This window comes from Centruroides sculpturatus, unplaced genomic scaffold (genome assembly GCF_000671375.1).
Source record: "Centruroides sculpturatus isolate CEXI.00-Female unplaced genomic scaffold, Cexi_2.0 scaffold497, whole genome shotgun sequence".
Taxonomy (NCBI): Eukaryota; Metazoa; Arthropoda; class Arachnida; order Scorpiones; family Buthidae; genus Centruroides; species Centruroides sculpturatus.
In genome coordinates this window covers 400,244-428,009 of record NW_019384738.1, presented here as the reverse complement: position 1 = coordinate 428,009, position 27,766 = coordinate 400,244, and the positions used below count along the sequence as shown (strand labels likewise).

At 31.6% G+C, this 27,766-nt stretch overlaps 1 protein-coding gene across 1 annotated transcript; it reads right to left on the bottom strand.

Moving 5' to 3' along the window:
- Window positions 1–1,252: 1,252 nt before the first annotated feature.
- On the bottom strand, window positions 1,253–26,472 carry LOC111628301 (iroquois-class homeodomain protein IRX-6-like). The gene is made up of 6 exons (XM_023372063.1): window positions 26,383–26,472; window positions 26,043–26,321; window positions 12,071–12,144; window positions 4,446–4,837; window positions 3,246–3,821; window positions 1,253–2,194 (listed from the first exon to the last, which is right to left on the bottom strand). The coding sequence occupies exons 1-6, from the start codon at window positions 26,470–26,472 to the stop codon at window positions 2,070–2,072; spliced, it is 1,536 nt and encodes a 511-aa protein (XP_023227831.1). The 3' UTR covers window positions 1,253–2,069.
- Between the last annotated feature and the right edge of the window lie 1,294 nt (window positions 26,473–27,766).

Sequence of the window (27,766 nt, the reverse complement as noted above, 5' to 3'; positions counted from 1 at the left end):
TGTTTCATTTTAATTGCTAAAATTAACAATTAATCATAAGTTGTCTTTCGATTGCTCCCCTTTAATCGATTATTCGCTCGACATCACGAACGACGCCATCCTGCGGCCAATTTCGCAACTATTTTATCACGTTTAATCAATATTTTTTTTACATTTATCCTTTTTCCAGTCTTAATTCCAAATTTTTTAAATTATAAATATTAGTTAATAAATAAATTTTTAAGAAAATTTTAAGTATAAACGTTACTTTTTTTGTGGTAAAATAATTTATTTTTAGCGCAAATTTTCATTATTTTTATCACAAATTTAAGTGATGATAGTGAAGTGATGTGGATGAAATGGATGGAGATTTATGGATTTTTTGTTCGATTCTGTATTAAAATCTTTATTTTATCGCTTTAAAATTCTTTTAAGTACCAAAATTATTTAATTTATTATTATTTTTTTGTGTTTATTATATATATTTGTGGCATAAGAGATCGATTCGCGCGCGTGCGCGACGCGAAGCGACGCGTAGAAAAATATCACATTTAATATAAAATTTTCACTTTATAATTTCTCATATCAAAGAAATTATATATTACAACGATAGAAAAATATCTAAATATTACACAAATAAAAGTATCAATTATTTATTTTTAACACATAATTTTCAAAAAAATATAAACTCACTCAACGTTAAATCACACTGAAAAAACAATAAAAATTAAATTAAAAAAAACTAAATTCATAAGATTTACATTTATTTCAACAATTATAAAGGATTTTTCTAACGAAAAACTGCTGTTTAAAATTGAAAAAAATTTAAGCAAATGGAGAGAGAATCGCAAGCGAAGCGCCGCGCGACAACATGCGACGCGACAGTTTCATAGATCAATGAATGCAAGTATAAATTGAACATAATTTATTAAATGGTACCACTCCATTATTTACATATCTGTGTAGAAATACAAGGGTGCCTCCTCCTAATATATATATATATATTCTTTATATTTATATATATATAATTATATTTATCTTCATATGTACAGTAGAGGTGAAAGCCTTGACCCTACATTATCCGAATATAGGTTACAAAGGGTTCCTAGGTGAGATGAACTATCACAGGTAGATATTTGTAATTTTTTTTTTACAATTTTTTTAAAAATTTTAAACAAGTAGAAAGAGAATTAATTGATGAAAAGAAGATTTAAACTCGAATTTGTATAGATTCCGCATCGATAATTTGGCTCATTCGTGACGATTTTCTAACGTTTTCCCACCCTCGCTTCACACATTTTATGATTTTATATAAATTTTAGAAGGTCCTACTCGTGTCTTATACAAAATCCAAATAGATTTAACGCCGCAAAAGACTGAAAATTCGTTTCCAAATCGTTAATCTCTTTGGTAAAGTTGCGGTCATAACTGCGCGTTATACATCGTTTAAAAGTTAGAATTATTAAAATATTAAACGAGATTGAAAAAAAGAGGTTAAATTAATATATAAATTCGCAAATTAATACGTAATTTTTTCTTATTTTTTAATATTTTTATTATGTTTTTTTTTGTCGTTTCTCTTTAAAGTTGAAAGGTCAAGGAGTGACTGAGACTTCTCTTAAATAATTCAAAGTGATCACGTGAATACTCCTTCCAATCATTTCTGTCTTTAAATCACTCTCAGTGGGTAGGAATTGCAGTCAGTCTTCAGATTACTGTCCGTACGAGTGAGGCGTAAATCCGTCTTCTTTCCAGCATTCCAGACATCCCACAACTTTTGGCATTTTTTTTATTTTTTTTTTAATTTTGTTTCCTTTATATTTTACTTTTCAATTTTGATCCTGATCAATTGTATAAAATATTATTAATAATAGATATTTTCTTTAAATGCTTGAATGATTTAAATATTTTTTTCCTTCTACGATGCTTTAAAGGAAACGTGAAATTGGACCGTCCTCCTATCTTCATCATAGCATCTTCTGATGGACGGTTGTGCATGGTAATCTTTCGTGCGTTGTAAATTCAATATTTTCGTGATTTATATGGTAAAATGTATAATATTTATATAATTATGTGTATTTATTTTTAGTCTATTGAATTGGAGCAGTCCGATAATGCGCGTGGGAGCTGTAATCGTCCAGCAAACACTCGGATCTGTATGATGTCGTCCGTCCTAACCCCGTCACGTGGTTCATATGATAAAAGCTTTTATCAACTGTAAAAAAATTTAAAAAAATACACAATTTTAATTCTACTAAATGCATATTTTTTAAGGATTAAGTATATAAAATCTGATTTATTTTAGCGGCTTTATAACACTTTAAAAAAAAAGAGTTTATCTTCTTCCCTCTGATTAAATTTAAAGGTAAGGAGGAAGGGAAAAAAATATGTCCATAAACATCTCAATCGTAACATTGTCCTTGGTGCAACCTGTCCGCATTGAAGGGCCCATTTGATAAACTTTTCTTTTCAACTTTCGTGTGTGGGCGAGGCTGATAAATTTTCAAGAGTGAGGCCTACATGTTGCTAAACTGTAACAAGATAAGAGCTTAAATTCGTCAAATATATTTAAGTATTTACGTTTAAGAAGCTTGTAAATCATTATAATTTACGAACCACTAACGAAGAATGGCAAATAATTTGAATTAATGGAGTAATTCTACTTGTAAGCCCGTTCTTTAGCAGAATTTCTCAACCGGTGGTACGCGTACCCCGCAGGGAAGATGCTACACAGTAGACGATAGAATAAGATTGAGAAACGAAATTTGAACTTTTGAATTTCTTTTTTTTACCGTCCTTTTAGTAGAGTAAAAGTGAGTATAAACATCAAAACATGGCTGTTTATCCCTAATGCTGTGTTAATGGATGTTAGATAACATGTCTAATCTGTTTGTCGTACAGTCCGTGACCGTCATCGCAGATTTTTCTAATGTCAAAGGTCAATCAAGATGGAGTCGAACTATGCTGCAAGTTGACAGGTGGCGATAAAGTATAGTGGGAGGGTCATGCAGAAGTTACCTCTGTAAAAGGGGCGTAAAGATATGGTATGATCTACTAAGCAAAAAATCTTATCCTATAATCGCCTAGGGCCAAATTCTTATCGGTTCGATAATGACGTTTTAATTGAAAAACTGCGGCTTTTTGATTAAAAAAGAAAAAAAAATGTATATCTGGCATGCTGCAGAAGTGGTTCGGTTGTGTAAGAAGAAGCAGAAGAAGTAAACAAGACATTTAAAAAGATATATATAGAGCAGAAGAATTTTTACCTTGTCCCGAAACAATATGATTTCCGGCACAGATCCCCGATGAGGTGTACAGATGGGAACCCTGCTGACTTGTTAAATATCCGGAACCGTGGTGCAGTTTCATGCTTGGTGGTGTCTGAGGTGGAGTATCGGTCTGAGGTGGAATGGGGCTGAATCCGTGTACGAAGCTGCCACCACCTGTTTGATAATGTCCACCTGTTGTGGGTGTACCTGTCGAGTAGGTGGGTGCCGAAAACCAACCACAATGACCACCCGTCAGAGTGGAATCACTTATGGAGTCACCGCAATAACTTGAGGCTCCAACGTGAGCCGAGGTGGGTGGCGGACTTTTGCTAGTCGCCGTATCCGCCAACGACCAAATTTTGGGCTTGCTAGTCATCTGTTCCTCTGTCTTGACCGATGATTCCATTAACGATTGAAGTCCGGGTAGGGTCTGGGTTCGAGTTTCTCCACTGTAACCCGAATCGTGTTCGTCCTTTAACTCCGGGCATGACAATGAAACTCCACATGCGGGTTCTACAGAAGATGGATAAGTGTGATCGTCAGTCATGTGATCCAATCTTCCGGCATCTCCATCTGAAAAAAATGTGGATAAATTAACGAGAAAACAATAAATTTTCAATAAGAGTAAGCCAAAATTAGATACGATCCACGAAGAAGAGGGAGGGTGTAAGATTATTAACCAGAAATTCTGTTTAAAAAGTGCATCTAAATAATGAATACGCTTAAGAGCAGGAAGAGTTACACGAAATTATCGATTAAATAAACTTTAAACGTTTAATTATTCTTACATTGTCGACAATTCCGAAGCTTGGAGCGGACAAACAACAAACAAGCAAAGCAACATTTCCACGCCTGAAGTCGCAAAGACAAGAGTGGACACTTCGAATTACACCGTTCTCATTTACATGCAAATGAAAACCCTGTATAGTGTCTCTTTCTTATTTGTCATACAAGACAGAGTTGTGGATATATATCGATCTGGGAAACAACTAGACAGCTCGAATTTGCTGTTAGAGAAAGGAGAAATCACCAGATTTTCAACAGCAAAAGAATCTTCTCTTCATTAATACTTGTAATTCTTATAATTCGCTAGTAAATTATTTAATTTGGAAAGGAAACTAACCAATTTACCAATCGAAATTATATTTTATGCGACTTTAAACGTCACGCAGCAGTTTAAAGATGTTAAACACTTACCATTTAGAATATCCATCTGGAGGGTGTCAGCTGCACTTTCGGAGCAGTCTCGATTTCTTCTGATGCCATCTTCAGTGCTGTTAATGCGTGGAGAATCACCTTCCAACTGATCATCGTCAGTATCCCTATCAGCTGCACCATCAGCATCATCCTCAGCCTTATTTCTCGGTTCCCAAGTCATCTTGTTTTCTTTTTTCAATCTCCTCCTGGCATTGGCAAACCAGGTGGAGACTTGAGTCAGTGTCATTTTTGTGATGATAGCCAGCATGATCTTCTCCCCTTTGGTAGGGTAGGGATTCTTCCTGTGTTCGTTTAACCATGCTTTCAGTGTACTAGTCGAATCTCTGGTTACATTTTTCCTCCTGGAGCCGTTCAAATCCAACCCTCCATAACTAAATAAAAGTATATAATATAATTTGTATATCAGGAAGACGAAAAACAAAATTTCAGAGTCATACCTTAATTAGTTTGGCTAGTATCAATTAAGGTAAGTATAAAAATTATGAGAGGTGTGGTGGAGTATAACCAAGAAAACTTAATAGAAAAGGGCGACAATGGGCCTGAAACTTTACCTACTAACCCATTATTAACAGGCATAATACAATGGATTTAAGGGTATAAAATTGTTCAACCCCTTCCTCCTTATAACAGAAGGTTGCGATGTGAAAGATCGCGCAACAATTACTTATACACGCTTCTCCTGCGACTATTTCCTCTCTTCATTATTGACCCACGTTTGCACAGTCGTGTCACGTATATTCAGATACGGTCCCTTGATTTTATGTCTTTTACTACCAATCCCATAATTTTCTTGAGGGGAGACATCACGGATGAATTAACCCATGAAAAATCAAGCATATATAAACCTTATTCGCCTTACTAATTGTGGCGGTTTTAAGCTTATAGAACGCAGTTAATTTGAAAGATGAAAGGTCAACTAGAAGAGGAACTAAATTAATTTCCTGGTACCTAATCAGATTATATAATTAATTGCTGCTTGACCATGCAAGGAACCTTTATTATAGGTAAGAGAATGCCATTTTTGGATCAGGTATCCGGTCATCTTGTAAGCATCCTGTAAATTACAATATCAGATTTTTATGAATATCTATCAGTTAGGAAATGATTACAGGGAAGAAGTACGCCAGATATTTACTTTTATGATCCTCCCATTCAATATTTTATGACCTTTTTATCCTCCACGTTCCAACATCTGTCTGTGATGCAATATCCGCTTCTACATGATTTTTTTCCGCTAAAACTTTTTTAAATGTTGAATTTATAAATTTAAAACATATTTTAAACGTTTTTCTTTCGAATTACAAACATCTTCACCCTCTTAAATCAAAATTTACATCAATAAAAGGCTCGTATCTTAACTCGAAACCTGTGTTTTGGGCGGTTACTTATAGCAGAATTAAGACATTTTTCAAGCTTATACGCTCAAAAAATAGGTAAAATATAGTATATTTATATAAATAAAGCGTATAAGTAAGCCATATTTTGTCGTAACAAGCTTTTATCTTGATTTATTTTAGTGTAGGCAATAAAATTTTTATGCATTATCATTATCTGGCATGATTTAGATATATCAAAATTAAAGTAAATAATATTTAAAACATATAAACTTTTAGTATTAAAAATTTTAATTTAATTAGTATTTAATATTTTAAACTAAAAAATTTTAATAGATCTACTTTTTTTATTTAATTATATTTTATACATCCTCATCAAAGTTATAGTCATGTTTTATGACTTCATCTTCTGCATCTCTTGCATCTTGATCATTTAAATAAACAAGATTTTTTAAATTTAATTATAAAGCACATAATAAAATCTTCATATTTTAAAAATATAAAAATGAAATAATATTTTGAATGTATTTTCATATAGTGAGGCTATTTGGTTCGGGTTCAGAAGATAGAAAGACCTCGTACTTCACAACACTAAGGTGATATAAATTGGTTTTCTCTTGATATTTAATAAAAATTAATTTTATTCATATATATTATGATTTTAGGAGATGACTGGGGATCCTATAATGTAACTGGCCAGGGCTCCACGACATTTTGAAGCATCATTTATTTAAAAAAGTTTTAAAAATCTGCAAAATTTAACTAAAATTCAAGTATAAGCCGCATTCTGGTGCAAAAATTAGACTTATTTTTTGGAATTATTTTAGTATTCAGGACCTCAATAAATGATTTAGAATGTTATATAGATTAAGAGACCGATTACTACATGTACACAAGTTAATTTATACATCTATCAGCCTGTCCTTACTTTCTAGAGCCATATTCTTTTACTCTGCAATTCCCTACGATTTCTAAACACATAAGCATCCTTACAGGAGTTATAACTTCCCTAATTTACTGTTTTTATGTTTATATAATGCTAAATAAAGGCACAACAGGCTTTAAACTATCTCATAAGAAGGAAATCTCCCAACTCAACAAGCACAAGTTGCAGAAATCCCCACCATAAAAAAGACATCAAACACCTATCTTTAAGCTCCCCAATAAGAACAAAAAATTGAAAATAAAGAAATATTAATGAAAAATACGATAAATAATACTAAAACACGAAGCCTGAAGCATTCCTCAAGCATTATTTTGAATAATTGAAGGATGCTTCAGCTTGAGGAATGAAGAAGCACGAATCCACATCAAAGGAGTAGAGAAAATATTAACGAGGCTAATAAATATTTTAATTATAAAATAATATTTATTAAACTTGTATCAGAAATAACTTTATTTCTTAGTTCATTAATCAGATTAAACATTGTTTAGTGGCACCAAACGTGCACGAAACAAAGCCTTACTGTACTAACCTTTAATTATTAACCATCTGCATCATTAAATCCTTCAGCTGTACGTAACGACTATTTTAGCTTTTGTTTTAATTGCTTTTTAAATCTTTGTTTGTTCTAACATCTGTATACACGTGTACGCGCGTATTTCCATGCCATTTTATTAACTTCCAAGTCTTTTCTGGTTTGAGGAATAATATAATTATTTGTCTGTTTTATGTAAATAGCACAGTTTTTATCATTTTTTATAGTCATTTATTAATTTAATACAATTTTATTTGTTAAAAATCATCATTTTTTTGAAATTCTCTGAAGTGTTTTCTCTTGATCTTCATTTCAAAGAGACTCGAATGGATAAAATCATTGAATATTCTGGTTTCTTGGTCGCGGGTTCGCACCTGATCAAGTGGAGTTTTCTCGGTTTTCTTTACGTGTCTAGCACTTAAATATGGGCAACGTAATACTTGGGTGGTCGGCAAATAAGGTGCAACCTGTTTGATGATCGCTTAGGTATTACGTTGCTTCTATCAATCCAATCCAATTCTTCACTTCAAGCTTGATTTCGGCTTAATTTTCTTGATCTAGAGTTGTTTTAGATTCGAATTTATCAAAATTTTTACATTTTTCGGAAATTAAATTTGTCCCGGAACTAAAATTTACATTCAAAATAATCTAAGTCAATATTTGAGCGGGGATCAATTTGAAAGGAGCTAATATATCATGCAGGATTTCTGTATCATTCGTGATCAATTTGATCCAAATTACAGTTTTCATAGATCGAATGATCTAGATGCCTCTTTCTTTAAGAGTCAAGCATATTTTAATGCCTCTTCCACTGAGAATCAAGCTTATCTGTAAGCACTTCCATTAAGAACCATACTTATCTGGATTTCTTTTCTACTGAAAATCCATATAGTTTTAAGGATCAAGTTGATCCAGATAAGTACTTTCTAATTTACTAAAGACCCAACTGACACATTGACTAAATTAGAAGAAAATTAAGCCATTTTACAACTAAAAAATCGGTTTAATTTCCCTTAAACAATTCTAAAGTTCTAACTCCTCCCTCGTCTCACAAGACGGTACAAATCGTAAATATTAAAATTATAAATTCCATTTTTATAAATACTCAACCACGTAAATGTACAGATCAAGGTTAAGACTTAATTTTGGCAAGAGAATAGCCACGCGAAAGAGTAATGCCTCTTCATTTCTAACATCCCCCAGGCGGAGATGAAGCTCCTGCAGGTGTCAACAAGAAAAACGATGCTTAACTACTCACTCTAGTCGCGTGTAGAGGGGTGAAGAGTAGAATTGGGAGTATAGAAAGGACCAAACAACCTAAGTTAATTGCAAAGTAAGAGATTATTGTTTGGGGGTGAGACAACACGCTTCCAGATGTCGAGTGGTGCTAGGTACTAGGGCTTAAACTATAAAAATCCACTTTACAACACGAATTTTAAGCGCTTAGACCAGTTTGTTAATGATTTTTCTAAGAGTTCGAACTGTTTGATTGATGAAAGATTTAAAATATTTATCTAAACATTAATTTCCTAGTGAAAAAAACACACTAGACGAAGGGTATTAAAAGTACATAAAGTTTAATTATTTACGAATCAACGAACGTCGTTAATTAAAACATCGATTCTTCATTATTTCTGGATCTATTCTCTTCAATTTTTCTTTGGATCATAAAACCTGATCCTTGCTTACGCTCAATAAACAAAACATGATTTATAACCCCCCTTTTAATACCCTACTTTAAGTTAAAAGTTACAAAAGTTGTGTCGTTAACCGTACCTTCCTCCAGTTTAAACTCTCGCATTAACGCTTTTCCCTAGCGTTATAAGCGGGATAATTGGTATCGACGGTGTATCAAGATGTTATTCTATCCCCCAGGCAATCATGTTTTGTAATGATAAATCGGAATGCGGAAGTATTTCTCGTGTAGGGAAATATGCGAAATTTCCCCACACAAAAGGAGAAATTTCACAAATTTTTCCCGAAAATTCCGTTAAAATCGAAATTTAATTCTTTAAAAAAATTACTGATTTTAATTATTTTTTTTCTTTAATAATAGTTTCTTTTTTATAATAGAAAAATATTAGTAATTTGCTGGTAAATTCAAATCTGTGTAGGGGAAATTTGAGAAAATTTCCCCACGCAAATTGGATTTTTTTGGTAATTTAATAACAATTTTCGTTGATTATAATTAAAAAATAGTTAAAAATTTATTATAATCAATAAAAATTTGCTACCAATTTACTGAAAAATTTAGATTTACGTAGGGAAGTTTCGGAAATTTCCCTAAACAGATTGGATTTTTGGAAGGTTAACGATAATTTTCGTCGATTATAATGAAAAATAATCAAATATTGTAATTTTTAAATTATTTTATAATTGTTTGTAACGAAAAAATGAATTTTTTAAGCCGAAAAAAAAGTACAGAAAATCCCTTTTAGCATTAAAATATACGAAATTGTTGAGGAAAAATTCAAATTTTCAGCTAAACAACGAACTTATTCATTGCTAAATATTTAAATTTCGCAAATTAAAATGAAGGAAAGTTTGACAAGAGGCGAATTTAATACGAAAAATTTAAAGCGAATTACCTCAAAATAACGTTAAAAATCATAATTAAAGTAGTTAAAATGCTAAAATAAAAGTTTCAATTTCCTTCATAAATTCCCCAAAAAATCCCCGAAAGAGGATTTATTTTCTGTGACAAAGTAACATTTTTTTTTTTTTAAGATGAGGTAGAAAACATTAAGTAACGTTAATCTCCTCTTTAAAAATACTATTAAAACAGTTAAAAGTCCAATAAAATTAAAAAAAATTCCCAACATTACACATTAAAAGTGATTAATAAGACAAAAATAAAAATTATGTTCGGAAAATTAGTCGCTAAGCGAACGTATTTCTGTGTAAGGAAGGGGGGAGAAGTAAGTAGATTTTTGTGTGAATTAAGTTAAAATGGGGACTCGAAGAGGGGGAAACTGTATATTTTATGATCAATGTTAAGTACGTATGTCCTAATTCGGAAAAAAAGACATTCGCGTGATATCATCTTGCCAATCTTAAGTAGACTTAACTTCTTCTCTACTGCACCTGGCACGGATGTAGCTACTTTTGCTAGCTTTTCTACGTCACGCACTTCCACCCCGTCTTAATTTACGGCTGATATAAAATGTATGTTCGTGAGGGAACGCAACTTGTATGATTTTTGTGAGGAACAAAAAAAAATAATTAAAAAAAAAACATTTTTATATGTACGTATGTGTGTCTGTATACACTTAACAACACAAAACATCCTCTTCTCTACACTTGATTAATTGGAATTTAAACTTTAATTAGATACTTGTTTGTTTTCTAATGCAGATACGACTCGATTTTTGTTAAGAATTGAGATGGTCGCTTAAAAGGAGGTGTAGAACATGATCGGTTTTTTATGCTCTCCCTTATCTGATAATGTGGTATAATAACCCTACCCCGCGGTGTTTTCCGTGGAATGGATGCAAATTTTAATAATTTAACTGAAGAATTTTGTTCAAATTTAGATTTCTGTGTGATTTATACACGCTCTGAGTGGGAGAGGAGTGAGTTTAACTACTTACTTCTAGTGTTATTCTCAAGATTTACAGTTTAATCTAGTATTTGATGTATGTCTAAGGATATATATGCTAATTTATAGCGTTAATATGCAATTATACACTAATTGCCACTATATTTTTGATGCTGTAGACGTGTATGATCGATACAAATCTATAGGAGTAAATACATGTTAAAGATTTATCTGTATGATTTTCAGTTCCTAATTAGCATACGTGATAAAATGTATGCAAATTTCCTGTATTAGTAACATAGTTGATGATGTAGGAACATCTACGTATAGGAAGACATGAGATGCTAGCGTATCCGAGTAACTAAATTCAGGTTTTTTTAAGGTAAACACTAGTAGCTCGCGTGGTTATTAATGTTTATTGAGTAGGCAAATCCTGTATGTAAACCTGTAACGTAGACAGATGTTAGCATAGACGAGCAGATGGATGCTATAGACGTTACGATATGCATCTACTTGCTGATTAATATGCGTGTAGATGCCATTTGGAATTCACGTAGGCTATTGCCTAGACGACGATAAACATCTAAATGATGATATGCCATATACAGGTAAATGATAAATCGCAAAATATGTAACCTACCCAACTAAGTGCTAATTCGTGATACGCACCTGCAACTAGGCCCTATATCTCGATGTTTAAACGTTAAAAAGTATGTCAAAATGTTAAAAATTGTAAAAAAAATATACACTAAAGTGGCGCACACACACGAAAAACTGCCAAAATTTTGTATTTGGGGGTAGAGAAACAAAGCAGATAAACATCAAAGAAGGACTTTTATCTGTTAACTTATCGCCAATCAAACAGATAAAGTCAATATCTTAATGGATTTTATTGATTTTTTAAGGCCTAAAAGGCCTTAGTGATAAGAAAATTTAACGTATTTTCTAACTTAAAAAAAATATATATATATAAATTTAACTTATTTAAAGCTAGGAATGAGGTTCTTAAACCGGGTTATGCCTATTATTAACTTTCACGACAACTTTATGATAAGTAGAAGATCAATTACTAGAGATGAAGAGATAAATGTGATTTTAAATTATAATAAACCCCCTCTAATTTAAGATATACCTCTGCAGGCTATTTATCTTCATTACTCTGAATAAAATCATTTCACTACTGACAATAACAAACAATATCCTGTATAAATTGAGATGTAGGACTGTTGTAAGAAAGTGCTTATCACGACTTACCCGTAAGCAGCCAACGTCGAATCGTAATAGTAAGGGCTCGTTTGTGTTATCCCCCTCCAAGGATCCGGCGCATTCTGAAATCAAAAATAAAAAAAAAGGTTACTTTGACTGATCACAGCAACTTAATAACTTGCAATTAATCTTTTGGACAATTGGGGTCAGATTCATGTAGAGGCCCTCAATTGTACATACGTTTTTTCTAGTCGTGGTCTTACTTGAAGAGCTGCTTTGTATATCACCTTTAAGTTAAGGTTTATGAGGTATAAACCTCTTAAAATGTGATTAAAAGCAACGGTCGGTGTCTTCGGAAGGGTGCAGTTTGGTAAGAACTGCGCTAAAGTCATCTGATTTAAATGGGAATTGTGTGAGTTGCAACACACTTTTTAGCATTTTTAAATGTGTTTTAGACTAATTTTCTTGATTAATAATGATTAAAATGTGCTTTGGTTAATGTTTACGTGGTGTTCGTATTGCTTAAATGTGATTAAAAAAACAATTGGCATCTTTATAAGGTGTAATTGTTTAAGAAGCTTCACAAAAGTCTTCAGACTTCGAGAAGAGTTGAGTGATTGAGCACTTAATACCCACTTCCTAACATATTTAAATGTGTTTTAGGTTGACTTTATTGGTTGATATTGATAAAAATGTGTTTCAGTTAAGATTTATATGGTAAAAATGGATTGAATGCAACAGTTGGACTTCATGGGGGTGCAGTTTGTTGAGAACCTAATCAACTGCTCAAAAGTCTTCAGACTTCCGGAAGAGTTGAGTGATCGAGCAGTGCACAATTATTAACATATTTAAGTATGTTATAAACTAATTTTCTTGATAAAAATGTGGTTAAACTAACCATAAAGTGACCTAAACTGCATAGTTTAGATATGCAAAGAGCGTAACCATAGCGTGAATTTTTTTTTCAAGTCTCGAAGACAATTAGGGCTTCAACACGACTGTACTTCACCCATTTAATTGCTAAATAGTCTAACATAATTTTAGAAAAATCCACCCATTCCGGTTGGAATGTTAAGATTCGTATTCAGAATTTGTATTGTTTAAGTACAAGCCATAAGTGTAATTTGCATCAAGATTAAAATGGGAGGAAACAAAATGTTATTTTACTGTATTATAGTCCATACACGATCCCCAATTTTCAAAATTTTAATATTAAAACACTGCCGTTGGAAACGTTATAACGAGACGTTTGCATGTAACGAGTCAGAATATGAATAACATTGCCAAAATTCCAATTTCTAAGACGGAAATGGTTCTCAAATCTGCTCCTCTCCCGAATATTTCATCGAAGAACGATTCAATTTTTTGGCAATTTTAACGATTTAATGAAGCCGTTCACCATAATAAATGATGCTTAATAGTCTAGGCATGATTTAATGCTAATAAGTTCGACCATTAAGACGTTAAAAACTCAATAAGAGTGGGCCTCTACCCTCTTTTCAATATTCATAAGCCTCATAATGGAGATTTAAAACGTGAAAAATGAACTTAGCCGTTAAAAATTCTTTAGATAATATTCGTGTAAGGCGAATAAGGCACTTTACAGCCACCTACTTAACCTTACTTAAACCCAATTTTATTCAAGAATAAAAACCTTTTTACAAGATAAAGATTAACCAAAACTCGAGCCACTTAAAATGCCCTCTTTCACCTTTCAAAAATCGAGCAAAAGCATAAACAGAGGTGGGTTCAGATATGACCTCTTTTAACGGATTAAAGCTATCAGGGGGTAGTAGCAATTTGCCATCTGCCACACGTCACTCGGATGCCTCCCCCCAAAAAGATGGTGAAGAGCAACTCGGAAACAAAAGACTCGCACCCTAATTAGATTGTGCAGCCTGTTAAATGTCCAGAAGTCAGACATTTGTAGAGCACAAACAATGATCCAGGACCAGACGTTTGTCCGTCTAAAAAGGGGGAAGTGCACGTGACAGGCCCCCTGATAGCCGCAGGTGGTTGAATAGAGGGACCAGAGATGGCACCGGGCGATAATCCGACTCCCGGCAACGTTTCCTAAAAATGAGGGTTTTATGTGAGACCCAGATGGCCCTAACGGCGACATAGTGGGTCCTTCGATGTTTACAATAGATTCTTCTTCCTACTGTGCTTCTCGTTCTCTTGTTGACGCATGTTTGACTCTACAATTACATTAGAAGAAGGACAGAGATCGTTTCCTAGATATATATCCACTCTGGCTCTGTTTTCTAGCATCCTTATCTCTCTAGTGGAGCCATTGTTTTCTTTTTAAATACATCTTAACAATTTATAACATTCGGTAAAGATCGCGCTTAACTACGACCTCTCTTCCCCCAAATATTAAACTACGACCCTCCAAACTCTAGAAGATGCTGGAGGATGCAGGGGGATGACTTAACTTATTAAACAACTGGAGAAATTATTACACGAGTCGACATTCTTTCCAAAATAATTACGTCCCTCATAACCAGTTTCGACTCTTAATCATTTGAAGGGACATGAAATGCTTTACATTAATTCCTCTTCTCTCTGTTATTATCTATAATAGTCGCTTATGGGGAGGTTCTAACTAATAAAATACTTCTAATTTTCCTGTCAACGCGTCTCTCTTGATGGGTTATTATGCGGACGGGTGGACAACATGAACAAGGCCCTTCTCCTTCTTTTACATGACAAGTCTGACAAGTTTAGAGAAAAAGCAAAAATTTTAAAACACCTGGACACTTTCTGTTTACCTATTATACATAAGGGTCAATGACTAAGTGGATTTCTACCATTCCCATTGTCGCTCGTGGTAAGTTCTCCATTGTGTTTAGGGACTTTTTAATGCTTGAATTATACAAAATTTTCTACTTTTTACACAGGTTTAACTGCATTTTTAATTCTTAGCGATGTTTTTTTTCACAATTAATTCTTGATTATTATAAATTAAATCGCTTAATGGGAGTGAACGTAATGTATGAAGAATTCTGTGCTTTGTGTGATTTTTAGATGAATAAATGCTCTAAATTTAAATTTTTTAGAAAGATTTGAGTGTTTTCTAAATTCTAATTTGTATTTTTAGAATTAATTCGTAATTCTTGTAGTTAAATTAAGAGTGTTTTTGTGGATACACCACTGGAGTTAACATATATGTATAAACATTTAAGCTGTATTGTGCGATTTTTAGAAGAGAAAACACGCAAAATTATAATTTTTTAGAGAAATTTGAGTGTCTTCTATAATTTTTATTAGAGTTCTTTATAATAAATTCTCAATTTTTATAGTTATATCGCATAATATAAGCGTGTATCACATAATAATAAGTAGTAAATTAAACACGCATTTAAATAATTTACGCACCTCATTCTATGGTTAATTTGTCACGAATAATCGTAAACTATGCCTTCTATTAGAGCCAGTCGTTTAATTCACGCCATTCTACTTAGAAGGATACTTGTAAAGCATTTTACGGCTCATGACTTAATGGATACATCCACTTGTCACGATATGACCAAGCAATACATTTCTGTTAACGTTGTATTAAATTATTTAATTCATTTTACAGCTTCCTTCCTGCAGAGTGAAGAGTTTCCTTTCCAACAGAGTGAATTCTCAACAGTTTCCTTTATTTTTCACATCCCAAAACCCACTTTTTTACGTCAGAATGGTAGGAAGGCTCCAATACAAACAAGAAGATTTCTCATCCTTCCAATTGATCAGAAGAGCCGCTTAAATGGAATTATTTAATTAATTTTAGTTTCCTTTCTACAAAATGAAGAATTTCCTTTCCTACAGAGCAAATTCTCGTCAATTTCCTTCATTTTTCACATTCCAAAACACATCTTTGTAAGAATGGTACGAAGGCTCCTCTACAAGAGAGTGGCCAAGAAGAGTTGACATCATTCAATTAAGCAGAATTATTTAGTTCAGTTTTTATCTTCCTTCCTACAGAATGAAGAGTTTCTTTCCTACAGAGTAATTTCTCAATATTTTCCTTCATTTTTCACTCCAAAACCCACTTTTGTAATGTCAGAATGGTAAGAAGGTTCCACTACAAACAAGATTTCTCACCTTTCCAATTGAGCAGAAGAGGAACCATTCAAATGGATGTGTAAAAGGGCTTTTGAAATTTGATTCTAGTTGAAAAATGCCTGAGGTAATCACCAGAAAAACCTGTTTGTAAATAATGTTGGAAGGAAGGATGTAACATGGCTTCCGTTGGCCTCTACGTCAAAGATCATGTAGCAGATATCAAATGGGAGGTGGTGCCGATTAACTATTGATATCTTCTTCTTCTACGGATGATTAGTGACCCTATAGGCAATGATTGAAATCCTTACCTTATGCAGAAAGACAAGAGAGCCACTTCATTTTCATGTTCTTTGACAGGCAAACACCCAAACCTCTTAAGAAATTTACGACACTTCTTTTGCTTCAGTATTGATTAAAGGTGTTTTAAATGAATATTTCCTGAATTGTGAGCAATTTTAGCTAATTTTAATTAAAATCCTTAACAAATTAGAACGTTTTTTAACTAACAAAGTGCCAAAAATAGCTAAAATATGTGTAGAAATATAATTTTCTTTACTACCTTTACATTATTAAACCCCCTATTATATTATTAAATCCTCCTGTATAAGACTAGTTAAAATTTATAGGGATCAGCATATATTTGTAATAAATAACACCCTTTTGAAATCAATAGGCTGCACAGTTTTACAAGGATTAACATAAATTTGCTTCATAGGACATAGGATCCTTTCAGAAGGATAATCTCTTTAATACACCTCAAAAATTTCTATTAAATAATTAATTTTTATATGGGACTATTTAAGCAGCATTAGAAGTAGAAAAGTTTAAATAAAAGAGAATTTTAGGGGAATTTTTTTACTTAATAAGATACAATTTTAGAGGTTTGTTTAGAAGAATTTTCTACACAAAAAAATGACGTTTACTTTTATAAAACAAGGTACAATTTCAGTTGTAAGCAAAGCTGGAAATTAGAGCTTGCAGCTATCTCTGACCTCATCTTTAGAGCCTCTTCCTGTTCTCTTTTCTAACATCATTTGTTAGCCTCGTGTCTTTTAAAGCAGCATTTGTCATTTTCGTAGGTCATACAAGTGGAGTATGACTGTTCAACAGGCGCAATTACATGATCAACTGTATCAGAAACACGTTTGACTCCGTTTTTCAAATAAAATTGTTATAGAAATCGCCTTAAATCCTTTATATATATTATATTTTTAGGGCGGATTTCCGCTCTAGTAGGCTCATACTTTTTTCTTTCTAAGGATTCGAATTTTAGGATTAAATGTCAATAGGTCTTCTGTGGGGGGATTTGTTTATTTCGGAATCACGATATTTCGTTTCGAGGAACTTTTTTAAATGTATATAAATACCCTATTTTAGTAAAAATAGATGCTAGGGTGGTTCCTAGATTAGTTAAAAGATTAACATCGTGATAAACTGGCTCTATAAAGGGGCATAAACACCGAAAAAATTGCTTAAAATCAACATGAAATGATAAATGCGTAGCTTTTTAAATAAAAATTTATGCATTTTTTATTATAAATTAATAATTTAATAAGATTTAAATAGGAAAATAGTGCAGATAAGGGCTCAAGATGTATGTAATCTCTACTGGCAACATCAAATACTGGCTACATAAAGACCTAAAGAACAGCATAAAGATGATTTTAAAAAAAACTCAAGATAAATTGATAAATCTACGAGTTTTTTTAGAAAATTATGTGTTTTTTTATTATAAATTAATAATTTAATAGGATATAGATGAAGAAATTAGATAGATAAGGCTGAAGATGTGTGCAATGCCTACCGAGATTATGAAAGGAGAATGAGGTTCTGCATTGAATCTGAAGGCGAATGAGGTCATTAAAACTAAAATTATAGAAAAAAAAGGGTCAAATCTTTCAGTTAATAACTAAAAAAAATTAAGTTATGCTTCCTCCTCCTCTTTCTTAGCTATGAATAACTTCTTAGTACCAAATGCATTACTCGATTATGCAGACAAAATTCAAACACCTGTTGGTTTAATAAGCTAAAAAAACACCCAAAAAATTATCCTCATTCCTTTAACGTTTTATTATTTTACTTCGTTAGAACAAACATTCTGGAAATTCTTCATACAACAAAAGGTCTACACGTAATTTAACAGTGATAAGATGCAAGGGGGACTAGAATAGAGGGGAGGAAAGTCCTATTCTTCTTTTTTAAAGCGCATTATAAACATATAAATCTAAAAGGGACTTTTTTCTGAACCAATTATGTTATCAGAATTACAATTGGGGTGGCCTGGTCAATCTCTTCCAGCTATAAATAATCAAACAGACTAAGTGCGCGAGTTATACGCTTACTCACACGAGAAGAGCCTTATTTTCCTACGTTAGCTACAATCTAGCGTATTAATAAGTGTTACGAAGCCTTAAAATGACAAGTTTATACCCTTAATAATATACTACATGTGATTTAAAATGGTTACTATTATAATTTTTAGTCATTTTTCTTGTGTAACTCATGCGGAAACACGATACGATTTTCAGGATTTTTGTAAGGTTTGTGCGGATTAAATGGTAAATTTTTTAAGCTTCTATAAGATTTTAAGGATTTCCGTAGGGTTTTAGATTACGAAAAATTATAAAATTACGGAAAAATCCTTAAAATTCTCTAAACTTTAACCTTTCTTCTAGAGGTTTTTCAGTATCTCCGAATTATTTATGACACGATATAGATCTAAATTAAAACAAAATATCCATACGAATTGGTACCCCCAAAAAATGTAGAACGACATTTAATGTCAAAGGTTATACATTTTAGATCGATGACTTACCTCATTGCATTACATTGCATTTCTTTAAAAAAGTTATACGTCATTAAAATTGCTAATATATTATATAGCCCGAGGGCCATATTTTTGTTTTAACGTCGAGTAATTTATGTTTCAAGTTTTTTATTAAATTATTTCATTTGTCAAGATGAATTTATCATCTCGTAAATTATATACATTTGTTTATATAGACTCTATATGTGTATAAGTTTATTTAGGATAATTATTACGCTCGATCCTCTTCTTTATGATTAAAAAACCCTTTTAATGTGTAAATTTAAACCAATTTTTTCACATCAAAATCCATTTTAACTAATAAATATTAGTTATATTTTATTTCTAAATGAGATTTTGTTAATTATAGTTTAGCCTTACAACTTTCTAACAATAGAACTCGTCGAGAAAACACAAGAAAAGGGGGGACTCAAACAATAGAACTTAAAGTAATAACCTAAAAATAAATTGCTTTCGCTTATGAGTAATACAAAAATATATATTCCAGGTTTGTAAGGCACAAAAAAAGGAATTTTCCCTTAAAAAAATGTGTGTTTTACATTTTTAAAAATCCCTACGAAGCTTTAAAGTCCTCGTAAGGCAAATATAAATAAATTTTTACGTAGAAAATGCATTATAAATATACCCTAAAAATCTTAAAATCGCATAAAAACTCTTGTAAGGTACATAAACACGTGTTTTACATTATAAATAAACTCTACAAAGCCTTAAAGTTGCATAAAATTGTTACATCTCTTTGAAATTTAAAGTTTTTTTTTATTTAGACTTATTTAAAGACGTAGATTTAAAGAAAAATCCATTAAAGTCTATTCGAAGGGATTTTTATTGGTTTTCCATAAAGGTAGAACCCTATAAAACCTCGAAAAAAAGGTATAAAGATTTCCGAATTTAGTATTGAATCCACAGATGTTACGTATTAAAAATTATCAGTAGATGTCCTGAATAGGATAAAAATTTGTGTAGGAACCGGCTTAACCTTATTAATGGACTGTATGACACTCGTGTAGACAAATAAGGCTCTTTTTCTAACATAAGTAAGCGTGTAAGTTGCTTGCATTGTTATGGACTGTGTATAATGCGGTAGAATTCTATACAGCATTGCATACAATATCAAGCGTGTTATAGAACTATACAACATGGTACAGCAGTAACAGTATATAATGCTCCAAACATGTATACAGTATTGCATACAGTGTCAACAGTATACAGCTCTAGAATTATACAGCATTGTTCAGCACCATCAGCAGTATATAATACATTAGGAAGCATTACACAGCACTGTAGAGCATTGTATAGTGCTTTGATATACTACACTTTATACTATTAAATTATACACTAACAGATACTAGAAATTTCAGCATTATACAGCAGTATATAATAGTATATACAGTATTAATATAGGTCTAATACACTAACACTGCAATCAATATACAATTCCTATGTGCTTGATTTTATTTATAATAATAATTTTAATTATTTATAAAAAAATTTTACATATTTTTTTACTATAAGTACTGTATAACACTTATACTGTAATGCTATTGTTAAATACTATTGCACAATATATTATCTATATCTATATTACTTTTAGAAATAATTTAGCTATAAGTTAGTGTTGCACAGTGCTGTGTATGTTCTAATTTTCTATGCTAATTTATTTCAGTTCTATTTTGTGTACATATGGCTTCTGTACATATAGAAACAACCAGTATACAGCATACAGGTTATACAGAACCTGTATATACAGGTATAGGAGCAAGCATACACAGCACTGTACAGGGGCTAAATAAAATAAATTTCTGTATTTTTTTTATGAATAAATAAACTGAATAAATGATTCTTATATAATATTATGTACAAATGTACATTATTTTGATAGTAAAGCCCATCTAAACGATCTTGTATTTACGTCTAAGTAGAAAGATACACGTTAATTCTATACAGAAAGTAAAATTGAATGGCCCTAATTAACGTGATAATATCTAAATTGAACTATTATTAAGATATATATATTTTGAAATTTTAATTAAATTTATAATTTATAATACGAAGAATTACGGTGATTGTGGTTAACGTGATAGTAGCTGTACACCGGTACATGACAGGAAATAAATGAAAGTAAAGCTTTTTGTGTGTGTGTTTGTGTGTGTGTTAGGACCTATATATAAATAAATGGGATATCCCCGATAACATCTCAACATCGTTAATGCGTCAAACGTGACAATAATAATTTCCATCACTTAATTATGTGCAGAAGTTACCCCCTCGTTCAGGTATGCCTCGGGTCAACGTGTAATTAATTGAAACGGAAATTTGTCTCCTAAATTATAATCTACGTTAAAGATAACGTTAAAAATACCCCCCTAAATAATATATATTTTGATGCTATAAGGAGAAGCTTAAACGAGTGCTGTAAAGGGGTTCGAAAGAATAAACGCGTTTTGAGGAATTCCTTCCAAATATCAGACGAGGGAGCATAAAAGTATGATATATCGGGGTTATTCTATTATACACACTTTAAAGTCGTAATATGCGGCGCTATATAGAGGTAGTTGATTAGAAAGGCTACATTTAGGGGATATTCACCCAAGTGAACTTCGTTCCTAGCCTTATTTAGAGTTATCCACTTTAAATAACATGCACTTAAACATCCCTAAATGAGGGTACGCTATATAGAGGTTAAGTTGGTTAGAAGGAGTAATAAAAATATATATTATTTAGGGGATATTCATCTAAATTTGTTGCGAAAAGCCGTGTTTAGCAGGGTTACCTTCATTTAGCGGGGATGTTCCTCTAAATAACGCACTGTATGAAGCTATAAGGAAAGACGTAGAGCTTAGAAACAAGAGCCTCATTTAAGAGATGTTCATCACATTAATAAATTAGATAAGAGTAATGCAAATGAAACATTGTAAGAGATAGAGGGAATGTTTATTTGACAGTGTGAGGAAGAGGAACGTGAAGAATTTGATGGGAAGAATTCGAGACCCAACCGACTTTAACCCTATAGCCTCACTCTGCGGTAGGTAATGTCAACCATTTTACCTCCGACCGATCACTTCTCTGCAGGGATCCTCGCTTTCTGCAGCAGGACCCTCTACTGCTAGACGTCGAAGATCGATGGTACTATCCGAGGTATAAGTTTGGTGCTACTCCACTACAAGTAATGTTATATGGCTCTCGTACATGTGCGGGAGTTTTCTGTTACTTAAAACACATCTTCTCACGGGTTTAACTGATGTTTAGCTAAGTGTCGATTTGTTTTCGGCATTTAGGAGAGTCTAATAGGTTCAGAAGTTCACGAAAAACATATTTCGGGTGTTTTGATTGAAAATTAGCAGACTAAAGCTGGAGGAAAACGCAATAAAGCCTTTTTATTTTAAACATTTATGCAATTTGGCATGATTCTCCTCAAAAATATTCCTAAAAACATATTTTTTTTTTTAAGAGGTATTGATAGCGCTTGAAGGTGTTATTCGGGTTCAAGTAACGTTAAGATAGGGGTGAGATTTTTCTTAAAACTCTTCTCGAGTGTTTAACTCGATATTTTGCGAGGTTTTGATTAATCCTTGGCAATTTTTAACGACTTTAGAAGGGTTTAATAAGTTCAAGAGAGGGAGGAAAGTGAATAGAGTTAGTGTTTCAGTTAAATGCAACAAAAAAATTGCATGAAAAAATATGAAAAATATATAAACAGAGCCGTGAAGAATTAAAATTCAATTTCCTTAATACATTTAGCATGTGTTTTCTTCATAAAAAAAAAAGAAAGAAAAAAAAAGGCGTATTGGCGTCATCAAAGAGTAAATTGCTGCTCTTCCTAAGGTGCATCGTTTTGTTACAAGGTTGTAGTACACTTTGACGGCATTCCTGTATTCTATCTATTGTAATAAGAAAGTGTAAAATGACGTAATTTCTGTAATGTATTGTAACGCAAAAGTGTAAATGACGTCAAATTGACATAACACTACTCTAACAAAACGAAGTAATACGACGACGTCCTTACAGATGTGGAGAGGGGACATTCTTACCTTACCTAAAACCCACTTCAAAACTAGAATTCCAGCAAGATTCAGCTTAATTTCTATCAATTTTAACGGGTTTAGGACCAAGTAAGTTTACTTTACGACAGAAAATTTGTTCAATTAAAGCATACTACAAGCGAAGTAACATAAAAGTTTAAGGAGGAGAGAAGGCAAAGAGTATAATCGAAGTTTTTTCATAATCAACCGACTAATTCGATTAAAGAATTAAATCTTTATCGAGTTTAGTAAGATCCCCCATTTTTTTTTCCTTTTTTATTTTTTCTTTTACTCGGAGAGGTGTATAAATGAAAACAAGTCTAACGCATTAGAAGCCATTTCGCTCTTAGCAAATCTTTATAAAAACCGATACAAGTACACGAGACTTCGTAATTAAGTCTATACTTGAAGGTTTTTCCCTTTGCAAACTTAGTTGTTGGTGGAGGGAAAAAAAATCCCTTGCTAATTAACCGTAGGTGGCGTAATGGGAGCAAATTAGCTGACATACTGCACGCAATTAGCCAACCTGCAGTAGGATTAAAACAAGAAAACAATAAACCTAATTGTCTTTTTCTCTCGACTCTTTTTTTTCTCTAATTACCAAAAAGGAGAGACTTTCAGACAGACTTTGCTTAAGGAAAAAAAATTCGCAAATTAACTATGTTATGTAAAAGTAGTTGCGTAGTCATTAGCGCTAACTTTTACATATCTTTCGACTTATCGAACTTTTTTGATGGTTTATTCTTTTAAAAAAAGGGATTTTTTAAGGGATTTTCTTTCTTTTTTTTTTGCAGCATTTCTTCGTTTTAGTTAGTCAATTAAGCTTTAACGAAGGTTTTGTGTCTGTGTTTTAAGCGTGTGCAGAGTTTCGCCTGATTAAAATAAAGTTAAAATGTTAAGGATTTGTGAATTTTTAGTCGTTTTAAACACTAAAATTTCATTTTTTTATGTATCGAATCGTCTTTAAATACATACTCCTTGAAGTTTTATGTAGTTTTTAGTGTTGTAGGCACATTGATGTGAGCATTAAATCTATACTTTAAGCAAGTGTATAAAGCGTTAAAGCAGAGTAAAAATATTAAAGATTTACGAATTTTTAGTATTTTTAAGAACTAGAAATTCATTTTTTTCTTTTTCGACTTATCACAAATTATTTACTTTTTTAGATTTTTATGCAGTTTTGAGTTATGTAGGCGTTTAGGAATAGGAACTAAATCCTTTATGTTTATAGTTTAAGTGTTTATTATACGCTTAAATTACTTCAAAAATATTAAAAATTTATGAATTTTTGATATTTTTAGCACTAAAAATTAATATTTTAATTTCTAAGAGCTAACATTCGAAGTTCAGCAATGCACACCCTCTTAAATATGTTTAAAACGATTTTTATGCATTTATATCCTGTTAAAACCTTCTATTTTAAAATAAATATAAGTCTGAATCATCCTAAATTTATACAAACACGAATTAAACTTATATTAATATAATATAATAACTTTAAAAAAAAACTATAAAAATGACGCATCTACGCTTATAAAAACTCAAAAATAAGCTTAAAATTCCATAATTTTATGTAAATAAACCTCAAATTTACGATTTTATAATTCATGTGAACAATAATCTATGTCCTATTTACAGCATTAAACACTAACATTATCTAGAAACACGTTTTTATCTCCATCCCCCTTACAAAAACCTTAAAAATAAAATATATCTACTCCCATTTTACTAACATAAATTTTAATTTTTTATTTAAAAAACCTTTAAATATATATATATAAATCACATAAGCATCTGATAGGTAAGAAGAACACGTGGCAGGTTATAAAAAAATGGGGGGAAGGCATCACGTGTCATGGGATAAGAACTCCACTGACAATTTTGACTATGAATCAGTGGTGTGGTTCCCCTTTCAACTTTTCGATAGTTCATTCGCGTGTTGAACTTAGTCAGGGGGTCAAGATTACACGCCACCTCGCGGAAAGATCACTCAACTCGAACTTATCATGTCTACTGTCCTTATCATGATAATAGGCAATAAATCTCCAACTGTCATCACACCAAGGTTAACCCACATATCCTCCATTTTACTTTAACAGGCTTGATATATTTGGGTAGTTTGTCCTCCCGTCGGGTCAAACTAGACTTATAACACCATTTTTATGACTAAAAATGGGATTTTTTCCTTAAAAAAGGGGTTAAACTTAACGAAGAAGGAGAGTAATTGCCACGAATGTAAATTTTATCTGAATGATACAAGGATAAGAAATACTTTCTCTTCTCCCACTCCTATTGAGTTACGTTGTAATCTGTGAAATCAAACACCCACAAACTTTTAATCCATCATATTTATCTTGTTTTTCGTGTGTTTTTTGTAATGTTAAATTAGAGCATATCGCTTAGTTTGTGCTGCATCCGGCCATAAAATTTGTTTAAATTAAGTTAAACGCCATTATGAGCTCAGTTAGGCAGCACTTCGCGCTTTAATGAATCGGAAACGTAGCAATAAATTCTATATTATTACTATTTAAACAAGCAATTTAACAATAAATTTCAGTATTTTTGATGATTTTTTAACATTAGATTGAGATTTTTCGATGTTTTCAGGCTCAGAAACGTGGCATCTCGCCTCTTATAAATTATTCTGGCTTTCCAATTATGACATACAGAGAAAAAATCACTTATATTCTTACTCATTTTCTGTTATTTCCTTATTTAGACACTTAATTTAGCTGTAAATTATTGAATTTAACGATTTTTCAATATCAAAGTACGCTATTTTAGGTGTTTTGGGGGTTAGAAAGGTGGCATCAGCCTTCTCTTCTAAACCATTCTGGCTCACCAATTATAATATACAGAGAAAAATCACTTATATTCTTACTTATTTCCTTATTTATCACTATTTAAACACTCAGTTCGATTATAAATTACTGTTTATGACGATTTTTCGACAATAAAATCTATTTTTTTCCAGGTGTTTTGGGAGTTAGAAACGTGGCATTTCTTCCACTTCTAAACTATTCTGGCTCACCAATTATGTTATACAGATAAAATCATTTATATTCTTACTTATTTCCTAATTTTATGCGGATATAAGCTTAGATTTTCGTGAAAATTTACGTACCAAGGTGGAGTAGAAGGGTGTTTCCACCGCTGCTGATAGATTGGCATATCCTGCTTGTTCTGATGCATAATGCGCACCGTTGTAGAAAGTTGGAGTGGCTGTAAGACCCGTAGCTAATCTCGGATAGGTTGATAATATACGAGAATCGTAAGCAGCTGGTAGTGGACAGACAGGCGTTGGTGTTACAGAAGCGGTTTCTACAGTTGTCGTTGAAGAAGAACGACTTGGATCGCAGCATGTTGCTGATGTGGATGTTTGGCTCGAACTACCTACAACCAACTTCAAAAAAAAAAAAAAAAATACAAATTAAAGCAGTTATAAGTCAATATTTTAATATTACAGTAGCATAAACAATGCTAGCAAGCACTATAACTATAGTAGCATAGGGGTGACTATAAAAACACGATAATTGGGAGATTTCTTTCTGCATTTTTTAACGAATTAAACTAAAAAAATTAATATTTTTTTAATTAAAAGGCGTGTTCTTATAATGGTAAACCAGATATTGTGTGTTAAATTAAATTATATGACCTCATATATTACTATAATAGCATACAAATGTAATGACAATCAAATGTAGAGCACTCTTTATCCTATTATATGTATAACATCTGTTATGGCTCCTGTTTTTAGGGATTAACAACTAATTGGACGTGCAAATTAATCATTTAGTAGTACAGATAACATGACTACAACATATAATTTAACATTAATAATGCTGTTACTCATTAATACTAAACACATCGCTAATATCATCATATACAAAGTAACAGTTTAAAAATCGATTTTTAGAAAATTCTAATTATATTTAAGTAGTTTAATTATTATAAAACATTAAAAACTGTTAAAATATATTTTTAATTAGAAAAAACTTCATTAACCTAATGCATAGTGCTTAAAATAGCATTCAATTAAGGAGAGGTGATGCTAATCTGTAGAAGTTCCCATTGAGAAAATATAAATTTAAGCTTATTTTAGACTAATATAAGCATAAAATATGTATTAAAAATATAGTAGAATTTATAAAAAAGTCGATTTAAATCAATTTTAATCATTAAATTTTTATTAAAATTAACAAAAAATATGCTACTTCTACTGCTTCTTACTACTGCTGCTATAGGTCTACATCAGTGCATTTTAACACATAAAAACCTGTTTTTAATGTTATAAGATTAAATATAATCATTTTAAAACTATGAATAGATTCAATAATAGCTTAAATTTAGTAACTTTTAATAATGTAAACGCATACTACTACAATACAAGTGTAAATATAGAAGTATATATGGTTCGTCCCTATTTAAATCAATAAATTTCAATAAATACAGTAACAAATTATGAAATATCAGTAACATTGATTTGTCTCTAGTTTATATACAACATTTTAAACAATACTCCTCCAATATTATATATCAAATTTAATAAATTTCCACAATATCTGAAGCATCTCTAATGGATATAATTGACTTAAACACCCCCTTTAAAGCAATTTTAAACTTATTAACCATAAAGAAATAAAGAAATGAAGCGTAAATAAGGCTTTAAAGAATTAAATATTGCTTTAAAAGGGTAGAAAATATGATTTTTTGAGGTAGTTTTAATGCTGTAATAGGAGATCTCTTAATATTAAACAATATTTGAAAATGCTTCATGACAACCTCTACAAAATGTTTAACATTTTTAACAATAGAACGAATAAAATATATATATACTTTTTTAATATT